Source organism: Pristiophorus japonicus, chromosome 2 (assembly GCF_044704955.1).
Source record: "Pristiophorus japonicus isolate sPriJap1 chromosome 2, sPriJap1.hap1, whole genome shotgun sequence".
Taxonomy (NCBI): domain Eukaryota; kingdom Metazoa; phylum Chordata; class Chondrichthyes; family Pristiophoridae; genus Pristiophorus; species Pristiophorus japonicus.
The window spans coordinates 200197983-200218616 of NC_091978.1; the positions used below are offsets into that span (position 1 = coordinate 200197983).

The following is a 20634-nucleotide window of genomic DNA, read 5'->3' on the forward strand; positions in this document are numbered from 1 at the left end:
TGTTTGGGGAGAGAAGAGCCTTGTATCAGTTTAAACACAATGACGTAATACACAATTGGTGCAATAATGCATTTCAACGTGATTTACGTCATTGTGTTAGTTTGTTTAGGAAATAAATAACGTAAGGTTTGCAAAGTATTTTTATTAAAAATTACACCCCTTTAAGTATTCTAACTTCTGAAGAAACTGATCTATGCATCAGAGTTTGTGGCATGTTATATAGATCAGTGATGGCCAAGACATGGCCCATCTATCAGATGCTTCTTTAATTGGTCGCAAAGCTCCTGCCAGTTCTGTTCTTCCTTGCACTTGTGTACAAAGACCACTTCAATATCTTCAAGCTATTTAAAGTTCCCAGATCTGGAGGATTGCAAAAGACTGCTCCTTAATTAGTCCAAATGTACCAATCAAGGAGCAAAGTTCAGCAATCCACCAAGTCTGGGGATTTTAAACAGCTGGAGCATTCTCCACCATTCTTGTGTTGCTTTAGTAGCCCCAACCACATCGCTCTCACTGCTGTGTTCATGGCAGAAACTTACTTTGAAGTGGGGATTATTGGTGTGTTCCTAACACAGATGAGACTGCACACAGGGAGGTTAAAGTAACAGTGACCTCAGTCTTTATTAAGATACTCCAGAGTGAGGGACAGGCCTTAGGGGCCGGTTTATATACAGTGCTTCCACGGGATGCTGGGATCCCTTGGGACTTCAGGTGATGCGCTCCCTGGTGGTGGAACATGGGAGTGCATGCTTTACAGATACACAACATCACTCCCCGCCCCCCCAAAGTCAAAGTGAAAACTATTTACAAGGTGAGGCGGTCGGGAGCCTTTCTTTCCCTGGTGGACCGCTTCGGTACAAATGTCTGTTCTGGTGTGTTGGCTGTACCCTCGCTTGGCTGGCGTGTTGTTGGCCCTGCAGAGCTGCTGGGTGAGCCTGGCCTTGCTGGGCTGTTGGGCATGATGGGTTCAAATTCCTGGTCCGGGGTGGTGTCTTTGTGGGCTCGAAAAAGGTGGTGTCTGCTGTGGGTTGTTCAGGGCAGTCTGTGAACCGCAGCGTCGTTTGGTCCAGGTGCTTTCTGCAAATTTGTCCGTTGTTTAATTTGACTACAAACACCCCACTCCCTTCTTTAGCTATCACCGTGCCCGCGATCTACTTGGGACCCTGTCCATAGTTTAGCACATACACAGAGTTATTCAGATCAAGTTCCCGTGACACAGTGGCGCGACCATCGTTTACATTTTGTTGCTGCCGCCTACTCTCTACCTGATCATGCAGGTTGGGGTGAACCAGCGAGAGTCTGGTTTTAAGTGTCCTTTTCATGAGTAGCTCAGCCAGGGGCACCCCTGTGAGCGAGTGGGGTCTAGTGCGGTAGCTGAGCAGTACTCGGGACAGGAGGGTTTGGAGTGAGCCTTCTGTGACTCGGTTAAGGCTCTGTTTGATGGTTTGTACTGCTCGCTCTGCCTGTCCATTGGAGGCTGGTTTAAATGGGGCTGAGGTGACATGTTTGATCCCATTGCGGGTCATGAATTCTTTAAATTCGGCACTGGTGAAACATGGCCCGTTGTCACTGACCAGTATGTCAGGCAGGCCGCGGGTGGCAAACATGGCCCTCAGGCTTTCAATGGTGGCAGTGGCGGTGCGTCCCGACATTATTTCACATTCAATCCATTTTGAAAAAGCATCCACCACCACCAGGAACATTTTACCGAGAAACGGGCCCGCATAGTCGACATGGATCCTTGACCATGGTCTGGAGGGCCAGGACCACAAACTTAGTGGTGCCACTCTGGGCGCGTTGCTCAACTGAGCACACACACTGCATTGCCGTACACAGGACTCTAAGTCAGAGTCGATACCGGGCCACCACACGTGGGATCTGGCTATCGCTTTCATCATTACTATACCCGGGTGTGTGCTGTGGAGATCTGAGATGAACGTGTCACTGCCCTTTTTGGGTAGCACTACGCGGTTACCCCACAACAGGCAATCTGCCTGAATGGACAGCTCGTCCCAGCATCCCTTGGGACTATAGGGGATGCGCTCCCTAGTGGCGGAACATGGGAGTGCATGCTTTACAGATACACAACAATTATATTCTAGAATCTTTCTGAGAAGAGGGGGCAAAAAGTAGCAGAGAAGATGGAAAGAGATAGCACCAGAGCGAAGGAGAGCGAGAGGACCAGAAAAAGGGAGGACAGAGAGAGGCATCCTGAGGAGTGAAAGAAAAGCGTGGTATAATAATAATAATAATAATAACTTTTATTTGTATAGGAACATAAAGAATAAGAGGAGGACAGTAAAAGAAGCAGGCTTTGGGTAAGAGGGAGGATGAGTGGAGGAAAGAACAGAGAGGCTAAAGGGCTTCACTTGGTTTCACCTTTCTGTGTATGGGGCAGTTTCATTTTTTTATATGTGGGTCTTACATTTTTGTGCATTGTTACAGCTCATCACTGATTTTACATGTTTATCCCACCTCCAAGTCCAAAAGGTTGGAATTCTTTAATATCAACAAAAGCATGCGAGTGTGTATTTCAAGGCAGTACTACATTCTGAGTGCTCCATCTAGCTTCATGTGCTTTATCAGCATTGAAACTGTGATCATGAAAATAATGCTTGCTGCTGGCTTGGAACAGTGTATAAAAGGTCTCTTTGATACTTTCTATGCTGAATAGTTCTCACAGGACCAAGCCTATGCAAAATGGACACAGAATCACTGTGAGTAAATTTGAAAACCATCCCAGAGAGCAAGCAACTTATATATATATATATGTGTGAGTGGTTGAGGCAAAAAGGGAAATGGGGTGAGATGCTGTTGTCAGAAAGGAATCCAATATTAATTTATTTCCAGAAATGGGATAGAGTGGGAATTGGGTACCCTGTATTTATTATAGCATTGAATGCTTTGCTTATCTTTATTAATAATTGACTGAGTTAACAACTGTTGCCTGACTAGCATTCCTTCAAGGTTCATTATTTTCAGGCCTGTAGATGCTGACCTTTATCCTGGGTATAAGTTTTAATCAGTTAAACAGCCTTATCATGCAATCTGCAAATTGGCAGAAGGGAAACAATCTCTGGTACTTTTACACATTTGCATTCAGTTTGCTTCTTTATTTTTTGAAAGGAAGTTTTACAACAGAACAAGAACAAAAGCAATATGACAGCATGAGAATAGTACATAGAACAGTGCGCCACAAAAAGGATATGAAAATAAACCACTGAATGACAATCATTACATCAGGTTCAACCAATCAAACTTGAAAGGCGGTTTTCTCTCAAACCACAAAGCAAACCCCCAAATACTCAAAAAGGTCCAGCAAAAAACAACCAGCTAACCCTGTCCCGCAGAACCCAGGTAAAAGGGCAGATTGCCTCCAATCACCCACCATCCCTCCAGATCAAGACCACCATCATCACACCCCTCCCTGAGAAACTCTCCAGCTACCAGCCTACCTTCTCTTTCATTCCATATTCTTGGAATGTGCAGTTCCAGCTCTTTGACCACTACATCCCCAGCTCTCCCATTACGCCTTATTCAAAACCCTTCTTTATGATATCTGCCCCTCCCCTTTCTCAGCATTGGAACTACACTGGTCAAAATCACAAACAACATCTGTGCAAACATGACTATGGCTCTCTGATTCTCCACATCCTCATTGCCCTCTCAGCTATTGACTAAACTATCCTGCTCAACAACTCTCCTCTGCAGTCCAGTTCTGTGCTTCTGTGACATTTTACTCTTGAACTTTCTTTGCATTTTTGCATATTGGTTTTCAGTTAATGTTGCGGAGGTTGATGGTATGTTTAATGTTAAATTGGGGATCTTTCACAGGGCAAGGCACGTGAGGGCCTTTCGAAACCTGGGACTAACTATTATATATGCATATAGATATACTCTCTGTGTAGTCACTATTTAGTTGCAAAAGATGGAGACTTGATACCTGATGTACTATCAATAAGGTTTACACTGTGTATATACTATGCTGGCACCACTACAGGGTGCAACTGGTGGAGACTGGGGTTTCCTGGCCCAGAGGCTTTCCATCAGAGGGCACTGCAGTGGGAGACCTGAGGGCCACCTGCATTGATGTGCAGGGCCAAGTATAAAAGGCTACCCACCATGCTTGTGCCTCACCCTGGAGTTATGAATAAAGGACCAAGGTCACTACAATTTGAGTACAACACATTGCCTCATGGAGTCATTCTTAAGTGCATTACAGCATAACAACTGGCGACGAGAATATGGACTTTCACGCGATTATGGCTACCTTTGGCACACTAAAAGACTTCACAGAGGGTGATGATTGGGATGCCTTCACGGAAAGGCTCGAGCAATATTTCGTGGCAAACGACCTGGCAAGGGAGACGGACACATTGGCGGAGAAGCGCAGGCTATACTGCTGACCAGTTGCGGGCTCGAGGTCTACTGCCTCGTCAGGGACTTGCTGGCATCCAGGAAGACCAAGGATAAGACATACGATGAACTGACTGAACTAAGTCGCGAACAAATAAACCAAAAGAGAATATCCTCACGGCCAGGCACAGATTCTACACTCACAGACCTGGGGGCCAGGAGAATGCAAAATATGCTGCCGACCTCAGGAGACTTGCGGCACTATGTGATTTCAGCACACACCTCATCGAAGCATTGCGAGACATCTTCTTTATGGGAATTGGCCACGAGGGCCTCCTTCACAAGCTATTATCTGCCGGAACCACAGTCAACCTGCAGAAAGCCATCAGCATCAGTCAGTCATTCATGACCTCGATCTGCAGCACCAAGCAAATTATTCATCCTGTGGACTCAAACCTGGCAAGTACTGTACAAAGAATGGTGCCTTTCACAGGCAAGACTGTAGAACGTGACTCTGCCCAGGGCAGAGAGAACAGACCTCAGGGTTCCAGAACTCAGAGTCCGCCGAGGGGTGCTAATCGAGTAGCATCATACTGGCGTTGCGGAGGAAACCATAGGGCTCACCAGTGTCAGTTTGCTGAGTACGTATGCAAAGCCTGTAACACGAAGGGCCACTCTAGCGTATGTGTAAAAGAAATACGACTCACCATCTAGCAGAGGAGTTGGTAGATGACTTTGAATCCAGCGGGGTGTATGATGATTTGGCCAGAGAGGCAACTCAGCCCAAGAAGCAGTGTATGGAGTGTATACCTGCACCACCGATTGTCCTCCAGTGAAGATGGAAGTCGAGATAAACGCCGTTCCAGTCTTCATGGAAGTGGACATGGGAGCGAGCCAGTCAGTGATGAGTCCGGATGCCTTTGAGAGGCTATGGAACGAAAAACGACCCGAGCTGGTTCCAGTACAGGAAAAGTTGCGCACCTACAATAAGGAGCTGATCCCAGTCCTTGGTAGTCCAGATGTAAGTGTAATCCATAATGGTGTGGCACACAAGTTACCTCTGTGGGTTGTTGTCGGTGATGGTACAACGCTACTCAGAAGAAGGTGGATGGGGAAGATCCAGTGGAAATGGGAAGACCTCTTCATTCCAGCAATCGATGTCCCCTGTGCTCAGAGGCAGAGCAAAACCTCACCTTCGCTTGGGCCAGGCACCAGAGAACAGACCAGCGCAGCACCTGAATCATGGACCATCCATCATGACTGCGTGGCAATGATCTGACCGGAACGACCTAAAAGTATCTTCCCGGTTCCAGTGGCAGGACTCCTGGGGAGGAAGATCGAATTCACAGACACTCTTCCAGCTTTTGTGACAGAATCGCGGGAGAGCAGGATCAAGGCAGTTGACCGTGAGGACAGAGGCAAGATGGCGTCCCTGCTGCAGTGAGGCTGAAAATAAATCTGGCCATGGCCGTATCACGAGGTGCAACGCTGAGGGACCAACATGTGGTGTCTAAGTAAAGATTTGTTTTGGGTAAAGTCAGCAGGGTTCTCTTAAAGGAGATCTGCAACCAACTGAACTTAGAGACATTGTATGCACGGCAATCAATGTAACGAACCGATTAAGATTGTGAACAAAATATTGTTGCGAGATGTTGGTACCAGTCCTAATGTAAAGAACAAAATGTTGTTGTGAGATGTCGGGAATAGAGTGTCCCCAAAAGTAGCAAGCGAGCAAATTCGGGAGGGTAAAGGCGCTGATCCTGATGCCCTGCCCAGGTGCCCCCACAAGTTATAGGCCAGCGACCTCAGGAGGGTGAAGGCACTGATCCTGATACTCTGCCCCAGGTCTATCCCACGCTGCAGGCACCCAATGGCACTATTCGCCACGGACCTGGAAACGAAAACTGTGCCAATTCGCGCAGTCGGCCACCGTTGCCCACCACCCGGGTGGAGACGGAGCAGCCCCCAGACCCAGTCGCTACCTCGGCCATGTCCGGGAGCAAAAGGTCAGAACCAACGAGTTCCCCAAACAAGATATGGAGCAGCCAGCTTCCCAACACCGTTAGAGAGCAGGCAGAAGATTCTGCAGCCCTCAAAGGAGGACAGGGAGGTCACATACATCTGTGGCTCTGCCCACCACTAGGCAACGGCAAAGGCCCTGAGTCCTGGCTAGGTGAGTGAACCAAACCCACCCCGCTAGCAGGGGGCGCAGCGCCGCTATCAGACGACTAGGACCCCGTCCGGTTGCTCTGGAACCTGTGTCCTCGCATACCTGTACTGCTACCTCAGTACTTACCATGATTGAACCATGAATGTAATCTACCCAATCCTGGCGCACAACCGCAAAACATAATGAATGTAAGTCACTGAACCAAGGTGTCACGATACAAACTGTAACTTCCTTTCTTTGTACTTGTACTGTGTCTGATCCTGTATGTTAATGTAACGGGTCTGCTGCATGATCTCGCTGCGTGGGGTGCGGGGAGAAATAACTGTATGTAGCCCTGGATACACACATGGATCACAGTCAAAACCCACTGGAACCTCCACTGCATCATCGAACCATCCAAACTGGTAACCACGACCTAACGTTGTGGCAAAAGGATTTGGTGGTTAACAGGGAGAGAGCCAAGCCAAAGCACAGCCAAGGTGCAATGGCTATTGGCACTTAAGTCAGGGGAGAGCTAAGCCAGAGCACTTGGTGCAAAGGTAATCGGCACAAAGGACTTGGGAGCGAGTGATGTTATATATGCAGATTATAGATATACTCTGTGTAGGCACCGTATAGTTGCATAAGATGGAGACTTGTTACCTGATGTACAATCAATAAGGTTTACATTGTGCATATACTATGCTGGCACCACTAGAGGGTGCAACTGGTGGAGACCGGGGTTTCCTGTCCCTGTGGCAGAGGCTGTCCACCAGAGTGCACTGCGGTGGGAGACCTGAGGGTCACCAGCATAGGTGTGCAGGGCCCAGTATAAAAGGCTGCCCACCATGCTTGTGCCTCACTCTGGAGTTACGCATAAAGGACCAAGGTCACTACAGTTTGCGTGAAACACATTGCCTCATGGAGTCATTCATAAGTGCATTACAGACATAACACTAACAATTGTGCCGCCAAGCTGGAGGGCAGGGCACTGCCTCCATTTTGACCCACTGCATGTTTCGTTATCAGCAGGCATAGGGGGTTAAAACCTGCCGTTTTTTCCCCCAACAGTTGATCCATGATGTAATCCAGTTACCATGAAAATCAGCAATGTCAAAAACTCATACAATGTTGTAAGAACATAAGAATATAAGAACATAATAATTAGGAGCAGGAGTAGGCCATATGGCCCCTCGAGCCTGCTCCGCCATTCAATAAGATCATGGCTGATCATCGACCTCAACTCCACTTTCCTGCCCAATCTCCATATACTTTGACTCCCCTAGACTCCATCTACCCTGTCAATCCCCTTCAGAATCTTGAATGTTTCAATGAGATCACCTCTCACTGCCCCCAAGGCAAGTATATCCTTCCTTAAATAAGGAGACCAAAACTGTGCACAGTATGCCAGGTGTGGTCTCACCAAGGCCCTTTAAAAGTGTAGCAAGACTTCCTTACTCATTCCTCCAACCCCCTTGCAATAAATGACAACATCCCATTTGCTTTCCTTATTGCTTGCTTTACCTGAATGCTAGCTTTCAATGTTTCTTGCACAAGGACACCCACATTTCTCTGAACACCAACATTTAAAAGTTTCTCACCATTTAAAAACGATTCTGTTTTTCTATTCTTCCTACCAATGTCATAAAACAAACAGAGATATATATGAGGGTACAACTTGTGATTGGCGAAGCTCATGATCAAATGCTTTATGTGCTTGTACTTGTACTGCATTCCTGTGTGCTATTTTTACATAGGTATTAAACTGTTTATTTTAAATGTAAAAGTTGTGCACACAACAATGTAATACCAGTGGGCGAGCATATAATAAATGTGTAAGCTCTTTTTTGTTCCCCTCTCTTTAAGCAACAGCTAATACTATGCTCCATTCGCATTTGAGAGGATGGTCAGCAACTTGCTCTGAGGCTTTAGAAACAAACATTGAAACAAACTCTAGAATGTCTGCCTCTAGGGGGTGAAATTGGACAGCGGCAGAAGGGGTAGGCCTGAGACAAACTTCGTTTTGGATCTTGGGCTTCATTTAAATTAGACAAGCTGGGCGTCCTCAGACAGCTTGCCGGTAGAGTAGATTTCAGTTTTGTGCCACTGCTTCGCCGGTAGTAACTCACAGGTACGTCCTGGGAGTAGGGCAATCCAGAAGGGGGCAGACAATTGGAAGGGAAAGAGGTGATGATCCTGGGGGGGTGGTAATCCAGAGAGGGAAGGCGACTGGAGGCGATCGGAAGGGGTAGGGTTAGGATGATGGGGAGGGAGAAAACTGATTGGGAGGGGAGGAGGCACTCGGGGCAGGGCGAGGCTATCGGGAGGTGGGAGAGGTGGTCAGGAGGGGAGGAGGCAATTGGGAAGGGGGAAGCGATCATGATGGAGGGGAGGTGGTTATTGAGGTTGAGGTGATTGGGAGGGGAGAGGCGATTGTTCATGGGGAGGTGATTGGGAGGCAAGGGAGGCGATTGCGACAGGGGAAGGCAATCAGGAGATGGGGAGGGGATTGGGCAGGCAACCATAAAGTCAATGCTGTGGAGCTGGGACTGCTGTAGAGCTGGGAATTTTTTTTTTAAAGCTTATCTTTTTGATAGAGGCCTCCAGTGGTCCCTTTAAGGACTGCTGGTTTGGCAGCATGTATAGACTTGGGCCTTGAAACAGGCATTAGGCCCCCTATTTACATTTGCAAGCTGCCTTACGCCTGTCTTAGGCACATGCCCTCATCGCCTATACTTTACCATTATGACAGGTGGCGCACTTCCTGCTTCCACTTAGACGCCTAGTTACGCCGATTAAACAGGCGCAGCATCAACACATATCTAGGCACTAATATTTTCTCACTTTGGGAATCAGGTGGCTTCCACTTGTGATTTTGCCATGACGACTTGGCTGACATCAACAATTCAATAAGTGTAAGACTGCAGAGTAGAATCTATATTCTGCCACTCTGTGAGGCAGACACTATACTCCACTCCTGACTATATTCCTATGTTTAAAGTAATACCACTTACACCCTTTATGTATATTGTGTATGTTTGAAATCCATTCCAATTTCACAAAATTATAATGTAATACTGCACCTTAGTGTTTTGACTATCAACACAGATGAACTGTGAGTTTTTGTTGTGCTCGTTCTAGGTGTGTACATTTTGGCAAAGTACACGCTTAGGTGATTTTCAATTAATAAAGCCTTTCTGGGAATCCATGTTTGTCTCCTCATTCCACAGAGAGAACATTGAAGATAGTTTTTATTTATTCAGTTTGATGAAAGTATGCACTTCAGCATTACAGTTTCTGGGAAATTCAACACATGTACGACTTGTAATTCAGAAGATGAAGTGCAAGAAAGCAATTCAGAATTGAAGAGTCATGCATTGTCTAATCTTTGTAAATGCTATAAAGATGTTTAATTTCTGCAGAAACAATTAAAAAATCCAATTTATGGCTGCAGGAACAGTATTTCTCTCATCTTCTGTAAGACACTTCATGATAAAAAAGCAAAGATTGCCTTTATGATTTAATTTCTTTAGTTGGCAGAATTCTTGTGAAGGTGTGGCTCATAAAGTGGGATTTAATCACAGCATGGGACTGAAGATTCAAAGGTTGAGAAGTTTAAAGATTTACTGTACTTAGCTGTAGCTCCACCCTCTTGATACGTCATTGGTTTTATCATGGAATAGTAGCTCTGACTGACAGCCCTAGCTACTTTTAATAACCTTGTCATGTGACGCTGAACAGTAGCGTTAGTGTAGTAGTAAGACAGGTGCCTTCAGTTCAATTTCTGTAAGGGGCCAGCACCCCACACATGTGTCTGCTGTGTGGAAGTGTGGATTTATTGAGATTTTAAGCCACAAGCTGAATGGAGTGGGACAGGTGCAACCAAGACTTTGAGTGGAGTGAAACAGAGGTGAGCTGTAGCATGATTCAGTGATCTTTACATCAGGAATGAGTAGGAATGGAACTTATCTCTAAATGAATAGAGAATACTACTGAAAAGTGTACTCACCTAAACCTCAACTGTCTTGAACTTGTTCTACCAGTAAATGGTTCAAGCAATGTCACAGGCAAGTGGAATGCTGCTTTCATTATCTTCCGAGAGAAGAACTAGCTTTACTGAACCTATTTTAAAAACTCGCCTTAGAACTTCTGTGTAGTACAAACCCTGCAGTATTTTAAGCAGGACAGAAATGTTAACATGGATTTTATCTGTCTCCTTCATTTGGAATGCAATCACACATGCTGTGGTTTTCAATGCTGTGAAAGGTGACACTGTCTTGTTTTATTGTAATTCCCATTTATGAAGCAGCTTGTGTTATAAGGTTCAGATATAACTTAATATCTCACTTTCATTTGGTAATCTGTTTGGCACTGTGCCATAAACTGTCAAAGTATTAGAGTAAATTAAATATCGTAGCAAAATGTATGAACCAAGGCTTTGAGTTTAGTTTTTCATTGTTTCCTAAGATTCTGATAATGTCCCAAACTCAAATAACTTAAAAAGACATTAGACCTGAGCCATCCACAGTAGGAGTGCAACAGCTACAGAATGTTTGTATGGAATGGTTGCTGCTGGTAATGTAAAAATAGGCACCAATATATCAAGTCTGTATCACCTGCATGGGAACAATACATGAAGAAAAAGCAGGCAGATTCACAGTTGCTCTCCAGGGTATGCCTGTAGTAAGTTTATAGCTCTATAAGGGGGTTTTATGTGTTCATGTTCAGATCCAGAAATGATCACATGCCAAGAATATTGCAACAAACCTTGTGATAATCTTGATACACAATTGCTGGACAGAATACAATCTTTCCTGTGGTAGAATATGTACGATCATTCATATCTTTGTTTGCTTTTTGTATTCCAGTATTTTTCAGAATGCTGCAGTAGGTCCTTTAAACTCTTGCAAGTACATGAAGTGCATTTGTATTGTTGCATACTTTTTATAGTTCACCAACCACACACAGTACATAAATCTTGCATCTCAGTTTATATAGGAGCTGGGAATATCCACTGACCTGATGCCGCTGAGGTTCTGTTCGTTTAGAAGCAGCTGAGTAGTTCTGTCAAAGAATGGACTTCAGCATTTACAAACTTGTTTTTCTTCAGTCATGCATTAGTTTTATGAGCGAACCAAGAGATGAATAAGAATTAACTTTGAGATACCTGTACCAGAAATATATTTTGTAATCTCACCAAAAATCTATTAAAACCTCGTTTCTTTAAGGACAGCAAATAATGGGAAAAATACTATTAAGTGCAAGAGTACAGCATTGTGGATTTTGTGTATCATACAGTACAATATTCACTGACATTAAAGATCATTGTGGAAAATTATTGTTCTATTACCCACTGAAATTCATTAGAGGGCAAAGGTGAAATTGTTATGTTACAGAAAATCTAGTTCAGTGCTATTATATTCAATCTGGAAAAAAAGGATCAGATAAAAGTCAATGGAATTGTCCAATAATCATAAATGTTATAGCAGGACAAATCTGTGTACCTGAGTCATTCAATTGTTCTTGCTTTTCCTGTTATATGTTGGATAGAAATATCTTGTGCTTTGTGTAGAACTCTCCCTTGTTGTGTGACATCTTAAAGTTTTGTTCCAATTATATTATTTATGAATGGAGAGCAGTGGATTATGGGCAGCACGCTCTGTTCATGATGTCACTGGAGTAGAAGTATATGATTTCACATCAGGAGAAGTTCTGCATAAAATATGCCTTTTCTCAGGCTGCAGCTATCCAATGGTTTCAAGCTATTAAATAATATATAAAATGGAGAATTATCAGGAAATGTACAGGAATACACCTTTATAACATGTTTGATTACGAGACAATCATCTAAGAACAGATACTAAGAAACACAAGGTTATCTGTTTTTATGACATTAGGATTATGTGGTGATTGAGTAAGTTAAATTTACTTTAAAAAGTTGTGCTGATGGATGATTAAACTTTATGTAAAACTTCCAATTTTTTACTAGCAGCACAATAAGGTTTGCTCATTGTGCCATATAAGGGAAGTTTAGTAAAAATATTTCAGAATCAGCAGCTCAGTTGAACTGTAAATGTAGCAATGAGCTGGTAGGCTGCAGATTTCCTCACAATTTCCCCACATGTTAACTTCCTAATCTCGGGTAGCCATTTAAAAGCCCATTAACAGTATCAATCTGACATTGACTCAGCTGCCAAAATCAAGCACATGCTGGAGATATTTTGCCATTTAGTTATCAGAGACTCACCTCTGGGATGGGTTTCTGGATATTGGCAATGCAATCCTAACTTTGCTGACCTTCCACTGCACCATGTACAGGTAGCAAAGCATTTTCAGCATCACTTACTTGTATGAAGCTGCACCAGATATTTTGGATAATTGTCGCAGCCAAAAAGATTTTTTAAACTTTTTTTCCCAAACTTTTGTTTTAACTCCAATTACTTTAGTAATCATAGTACAATCAGTAGAGACGCTCTGTACAGGTGAGTGATGTCAAGCTTTCTTTGCTCCCTGCTAGAAAAATGAGGTAAACTATTCCTTCTGCTAGCAGCCATGGCGTTTTGCTTCTTCTTTTATCCTCCTTGTTATCAAAGCTACCCTGCACTGAAAACAGAACAGCTTTAAAGTACAAGATAGCAAAAATTTGAAAACAGAGCCATATTTTGAAGCAGTTCTATATTATAAAAGATTGAAAGGAAGTTGCCAGTTGGAAATGAAGTGATTACCTAGAGAATGCAGCAGGGAAAGTTAAAAGGGGAGTTAACTTGCATCACTCTTGCACTCTTGTTAACAGTAATCTACTGATCATTAGGCAAGGTACTGAAAATCTTTAGTGAAGTTACTATTATAACGTACCAACTGTGAAATATTTGTTAGTAAAGTCAAATATCTTAAAGCATGCTCTGTCTTGTTCTCTGTAGTGTGCTGCTTTAGTTGGTGAAGACCAGCCTCTGTGTTCAGATCTCCCTGAACTTGACCTTTCTGAGCTCGATGTGAATGACTTGGACACAGAAAATTTTCTGGGTGGACTCAAGTGGTACAGTGACCAATCAGAAATAATTTCCAATCAGTATGGCAATGAATCATCTGATCTCTTTGAGGTAAGCAACTAAAATACAATACACCAAGAATCAAAACTTTTGTTCCAGAAACCTGCTGTCCTTAAGCAAGACATTGTTCAAAGGATATTCACTTGCAAAAGGAGCTGTTTAGAATTTAAAAAAACTTTCAAACTGACTTTTTTCCCTAACTGCTAGAAATGGAAATATTGTGGACAAAGGTAAGATACATTTTCAATCAATCTTATTAAATTGGCATGGGTTGTTTGAAAAAGGATAGAGAATGTGTGAGTATAAGAGCAATATAATTTATAACCCACAAGTGAGCTGACCTGATAAGTCATGAAGGATGAATCAGGTATGGTCACTGACACAAGTGGGACATGAATCGTCTTTCATGGCTACTTATGGTATATTCAGATTTTAAAACATATTAACTAATTAAAATTAAATGGATGAAAGTTGCAAATGTTGATTCTAAATGAGAAATAAATTAATATACAGAATGTGGAATGATTACAATGATGACACCTTGAAGCTATTTTTCAACCTGGTCTCACTTGTAACATTATTACAATGAAATATAGAAGAAATATATTTCCTAGTAACAACATGGGGACTGATTTTTATTCACACATTTTCTCACCTCCCTCCCCCTCACCGCCCCAGAGTGAGAATAGGGTGGTAACACAATGAAAATGGCAGTATAGTATTTACAGCTCTGTTCCCGCCAATATCCGGGAATATGCCATTTTGGTGGCGGCTTTGAAATAAGTGGCCTAGATGCCTTCAGAAATAAGTGGGAACCTCATTACTCCATGCAAATCAGACTCCTATGGCGTAGTGCGGTGTAATCAAAATTCTTAAAGGGACAGCTGCAGGCTTCTCAAACAAAATGTAAAAAGCTTTTGAAACAATTTTTGTAGTGTCAGGTTGAGCATTAATGCTTTTCCTGACATAAAATTTGACCCCTCTGATATCTGATTCTCTGCAGCCCCCACCCCCACATTAGCCCCCTGGGTTCTGCAGTTGAGCTGCTGGATTTCCGTCCCCCTCTAATTATCAAGCTGCTTCAAAAAGAGGCAATTTCAAATGAGGCTCAACCAAGAAAATGGTTCCGACCTCTGACCGCCTCTTTTGAGCAGACAGCAGGCTCACACCACCCACTTCTCAGCCAATGGATGCGGTCACATCAAAATGCACTCCATTGCATGAATTTTAGATCCGTCAGGCTCCAAAATGATCAGCTGGGTAATGGTACAATGCAATTTGATAAACCACCTAAATAGTAGTGTGTGTGTGTGTGTGTGTGTGTGTGTGTGTGTGTGAGGAAAGGATTCATGTTTGGCTGTGATGCATGCCATGATAGTGTCGCCTACTGATACTCAATGCCTATGCTCACACATGTGGATTGGTCCCTTTGGTAAAGCACTGACTATGCCCCAGCAAGACTCAGTGCCTTAAGGAGAAAATTGGCTAAATATAATGTTCTAAGGCTCTGATAAATTAACATATAATGTACAGCTAGCTGGAAATTATAAGGCATTATACACAGTTAAAGGGAGAGGTTCAGTTGGATGCATGAATTACAACAGTAAAGCTTAAATGGTTTCTATAGCTGACCTGAATAATACATCGTGTTGCCTCCTTTAAATCCCATCAAGCTTTCTATTAAAAAATAATGCGTGTAAAATTGTTTAGTTGTGTTACTGAACTTGGAGCTGTCTCAGTTATATCATTGTGTAAACTGCAACTTCCATGAGAAAATGGAAGATACATTACATGATTAATAGAAGATTGTTGCAAGATATTCGTTGCTCACTAACTTTTATGTTAGACTTAATAATAAATTGGCTAAAATCTTTTAGTGGTACAGGTTTTTACAACTCAGCTGCATAATCTGCAAGACGGCCTGAACTAAACTATACAGTGTCACAGTGAGGTCATATGTTATGCTGCATTGTGAAATGGTGCGCCTCGAATCTGGGATTCCACATCTGGTAAATCCTTGATCTTAGCCAAAGCAGATTTCTTCCCTGCAAAAAGGAACTGGGAAATTCTGAATACTCAGTTTAAGTTAGTTGCACAAAGCTCTATCTAGATGGACACAGAGTGAGATGGTCTGGCCTGAAAGTGATGGAAAATAGGAACTAAAAGCAAGAAGGTCAGGCTATCCCAATTGCATGGTTACTGCCCCAAATTGGTCACAGGATGACATGGAAACCTTAAAATGTTTCTATACTTTGAGATAAATCCACAGGGTTAAATATCTTCTATTTGAAGGCAATTTGTTACATAGACCAAAATTATGCTTATAGTATATTTAATGTGTGCTATTTTCCTGTTAGAGGCTGTGAAATAAAGAATATCACTGCAGTATGAATCATATGGTACAGTATCACTGCTGCATGACTCATGTGGTCCAGTAACACAATAGCAGGAGCCAGCTCTGCTTGAAATAGAATGACAAATTCTGCTACAAATTTTGTTTTAAAATTATAAAAAATAGCAAATTTGTAAGTGCTTTAAAAGATAGATGTACAATTCAAGTTGTAACATATTTGATATTTTATTTCTTGTTGCACGTAGCTCCATACTCTAGTATTATTATGTAATGTACAAGATCAGCAAATGATGATAAGTACTCACATGAAATCAATGTCTTTTAACCCTGTGAGAACTAAATTTCTTTCTCAATTTTTGCTGTTTTAAAGAAATGCTCCAGGAATTAATTTAGAAAAACAAGATTTTGGTCCTATGTATATAGCCTCATCTGTTATCTGGACCATTTTTATCGTCTTCCAACCTGATTTATGGAAAGGTCAAAAGTTGAGATGTATCGTAGAAACAATCTTGCATTTATATCACATTTCCAAGAAGCTTCCTAAACTACTTCACACCAAATGAATTACTTTGAAGTGTAGTAGCTATCTTTGACATGGCTCTGTTTTTGCCTGGATCAGTAGAGTGATATTGGGCATGAGATCAATGCCCCCAGAAAATATCCTCACAACAGCTTCCCCTCCCCAGAAGGAGGGCACTGCCGAAATGGAACAAATGACCCAGTAACTAAAACTGTAAGTGTGTTAAACTAAATGATAGTTTGTTCTCATTGTTTATGAAACAGATTGTGTTCCTGTAATGCCCATTGGTCGTGGAAAGCTTTGAACAAGCTAGTGGACATCGTGTGATCTCATTCCAAAGTCATTCGGGCAGGCAATAGGGCTCAGAAAAGAGGCAAGCAGTCAAAGCAGGCATCCCCAGGCTTAACCTAGGCCTGTGGATGGCAGTTTCAGGCACAGGAGCATTCCCACCAAGAAGTCCTCCTGTCTGCTTTCTCCTGCCCCACCCCCAATGCAATAGATGACTGAAGATAAGAGTGTTGAAACATAGAAACAAAGAAAATAGGTGCAGGAGTAGGCCATTCGACCCTTCGAGCCTGCACAACCATTCAATAGATCATGGCTGATCATTCACCACAGTACCCTTTTCCCGCTTTCTCTCCATACCCCTTGATCCCTTTAGCCGTAAGGGCCACATCTAACTCCCTCTTGAATATATCCAATGAACTGGCATCAACAACTCTCTGCGGCAAAGAATTCCACAGGTTAACAACTCTCTGAGTGAAGAAGTTTCTCTTCATCTTAGTCCTAAGTGGCTTACCCCTTATCCTTAGACTGTGTCTTCTGGTTCTGGACTTCCCCAACATCGGGAACATTCTTCCTGCATCTAACCTGTCCAGTCCCATCAGAATTTTATATGTTTCCATGAGATCCCCTCTCATCTTTCTAAACTCCAGTGAATACAGGCCCAGTCGATCCAGTCTCTCCTCATATGTTAGTCCTGCCATCCCGGGAATCAGTCTGGTGAACCTTCACTGCACTCACTCAATAGCAAGAACGTCCTTCCTCAGATTAGGAGACCAAAACTGAACACAATATTCCAGGTGAGGCCTCACTAAGGCCCTGTACAACTGCAGTAAGACCTCCCTGCTCCTATACTCAAATCCCCTAGCCATGAAGGCCAACATACCATTTGCCTTCCTTACCACCTGCTGTACCTGCATGCCAGCTTTCAATGACTGAATTACCATGACACCCAGGTCTCGTTGCACCTCCCCTTTTCCTAATCTGCCACCATTCAGGTAATATTCTGTCTTCGTGTTTTTGCTACCAAAGTGGATAACCTCACATTTATCCACATTATACTTCATCTGCCACACGTTTGCCCACTCACCTAACCTGTCCAAGTCACCCTGAAGCCTTTTAGTGTCCTCCTCACAGCTCAAACCGTCACCCAGCTTAGTGTCATCTGCAAACATGGAGATATTACACTCAATTCCCTCATCTAAATCATTAATGTATATTGTAAATAGCTGCGATCCCAGCACTGAGCCCTGCGGCACCTCATTAGTCACTGCCTACCATTCGGAAAAGGACCCGTTTATCCTGACTCTCTGCTTCCTGTCTGCCAACCAGTTCTCTATCCACATCAGTACACTACCCCCAATACCATGTGCTTTAATTTTAAACACCAATCTCTTGTGTGGGACCTTGTCAAAAGCTTTTTGAAAGTCCAAATACACCACATCCACTGGTTCTCCCTTGTCCACTCTACCAGTTACATCTTCAAAAAATTCCAGAAGATTTGTCAAGCAGGATTTCCCTTTCATAAATCCATGCTGACTTTCCCTTTCATAAATCCATCCTGTCACTGCTTTCCAAATGTGCTGCTATTTCATCTTTAATAATTGATTCCAACATTTGCCCCACTACCAATATTAGGCTAACCAGTCTAATATTACCCATTTTCTCTCTCCCTCCTTTCTTAAAAAGTGATGTTACATTCGCTACCCTCCAATCTATAGGAACTGATCCAGAGTTGATAGACTGTTGGAAAATGATCACCAATGCATCCACTATTTCTAGGGCTACTTCCTTAAGTACTCTGGGATGCAGACCATCAGGCCCCGGGGCCTTCAATCCCATTAATTTCCCTAACACAATTTCCTGCCTATTAAGGATTTCCTTCAATTCCTCCTTCTCACTAGACCTTTGGTCCCCTAGTATTTCCGGAAGGTTATTTGTGTCTTCCTTCGTGAAGACAGAACCAAAGTATTTGTTCAACTGGTCCACCATTTCTTTGTTCCCCATTATAAATTCACCTGAATCTGACTGCAAGGGACCTACATTTGTTTTCACTAATCTTTTTCTCTTCACATATCTATAGAAGCTTTTGCAGTCAGTTTTTATGTTCCCAACAAGCTTCCTCTCATACTCTATTTTCCCCCTCCTAACTAAACCCTTTGTCCTCCTCTGCTGAAATCTAAAATTCTCCCAGTCCTCAGTTTTGCAGCTTTTTCTGGCCAATTTATATGCATCTTCCTTGGATTTAAAACTATCCTTAATTTCCTTTGTTAGCCACGGTTGAGCCACCTTCCCCATTTTATTTTTACTCCAGACAGGGATGTACAATTGTTGAAGTTCATCCATGTGATCTTTAAATGTTTGCCATTGCCTCGCCACTGTCAACCCTTTAAGTATCACTCGCCAGTCTATTCTAGCCAATTCACCATCGAAGTTACCTTTCCTTAAGCTCAGGACCCTAGTCTCTGAATTAACTGTGTCGCTCTCCATCTTAATAAAGGAGTCTACCATATTATGGTGACTCTTCCCCAAGGGGCCTTGCACAACAAGAATGCTAATTAGCCCTTTGTCATTACACATCACCCAGTCTAGGATGGCCAGCCCTCTAGTTGGTTCCTCGACATATTGGTCTAGAAAACCATCCCTAATACACTTCAGGAAATCCTCCTCCACTGCATTGCTACCAGTTTGGTTAGCCCAATCAATATGTAGATTAAAGTCGCCCATGATAACTACTGTACCTTTATTGCACACATCCCTAATTTCTTGTTTGATACTGTCCCCAACCTCACTACTACTGTTTAGTGGTCTGTGCACAACTCCCACTAGCATTTTCTGCCTTTTGGTATTCCGTAGCTCCACCCATTCTGATTCCACATCATCCAAGCTAATGTCATTCCTTACTATTGCATTAATTTCCTCTTTAACCAATAATGCCACCTCCTTTTCCTTTCTGTCTATCCTTCCTAAATGTTGGTGTAAAATGCAAACAAAAGTTGAGGAGCAGCACTTTCAACTACTACCACTTCGTATGGCTGATGTCTCTCTTCCCTTCGGCAATTCCTCGGAGTCGAGGGTGACTTGCTTCCACACTAAAAATTTGTTCTCATGTGGCTGATGAGTCCTATGCAGGATCTACAGTCTCTGTCACAGGTGGGGCAGACAGTGGTTGAAGGAACGGGTGGGTGGGGTGCTTGGGTTGCCATGCGCTCCTTCCGCTGGCTTCAGTTTTCTCTTGGCGTAGAGACTCGAGATATTCGGCGCCAACCCGGATGTTTTTCCTCCACTTGGTGCAGTCTTGGGCCAGGGATTCACAGGTGTCGGTGGGGATGTTGCACTTTTTCAAGGAGGCTTTGAGGGTGTCCTTGAAGCATTTCCTCTGCCCCCCTGGGGCTCGCTTGCCATGTCAGAGCTCTGAGTAGAGTGCTTGTTTTGAGCGTCTCGTATCAGGCATGCAGACGACATGGCCTGCCCAACGAAGTTGATCGAGCATCAATGCTTCGATGCTGGGGATGTTGGCCTCAGCGAGAACGCTGATGTTGGTGTGCCTATCCTGCCAATGGATTTGCAGGATCTTGCAGAGATAATATTGGTGGTACTTCTCCTGTACTTTGAGGTGCCTGCTGTACATAGTCCATGTCTCTGAGCCATATAGGAGGGTGGGTTTCACTACTGCTCAGTAGACCATGAGCTTGGTGCTGTGTTTGAGATCCTGTTCTTCAAATACTCTCTTCCTCAGGTGACCGAAGGCTGCACTGGCACACTGAAGGCAGTGTTAGACTTCATCATCGACATCTGCCCTTGTTGACAGTAGGTTCCCAAGATATGGAAAATGGTTCACATTGTCCAAGGCCTCGTCATGGATTTTGAGAATCGGGGAGCAGTGATGCGTAGAGGGGGCAGGTTGGTAGAGGACCTTTGTCTT

General features: G+C 43.3%; 1 protein-coding gene across 1 annotated transcript in view; it reads left to right on the plus strand.

The window, feature by feature from the left end:
* Positions 1-10268: 10268 nt before the first annotated feature.
* ppargc1a (peroxisome proliferator-activated receptor gamma, coactivator 1 alpha) overlaps positions 10269-20634 on the plus strand; it is a 183378-nt gene continuing 173012 nt past the window's right edge. Inside the window, exons 1-2 of the mRNA XM_070863518.1 lie at positions 10269-10415; positions 13426-13605. Coding sequence (XP_070719619.1) covers positions 10368-10415; positions 13426-13605 — 228 coding nt within the window. The 5' untranslated portion in view covers positions 10269-10367. The remainder of the gene's footprint in view (positions 10416-13425; positions 13606-20634) is intronic.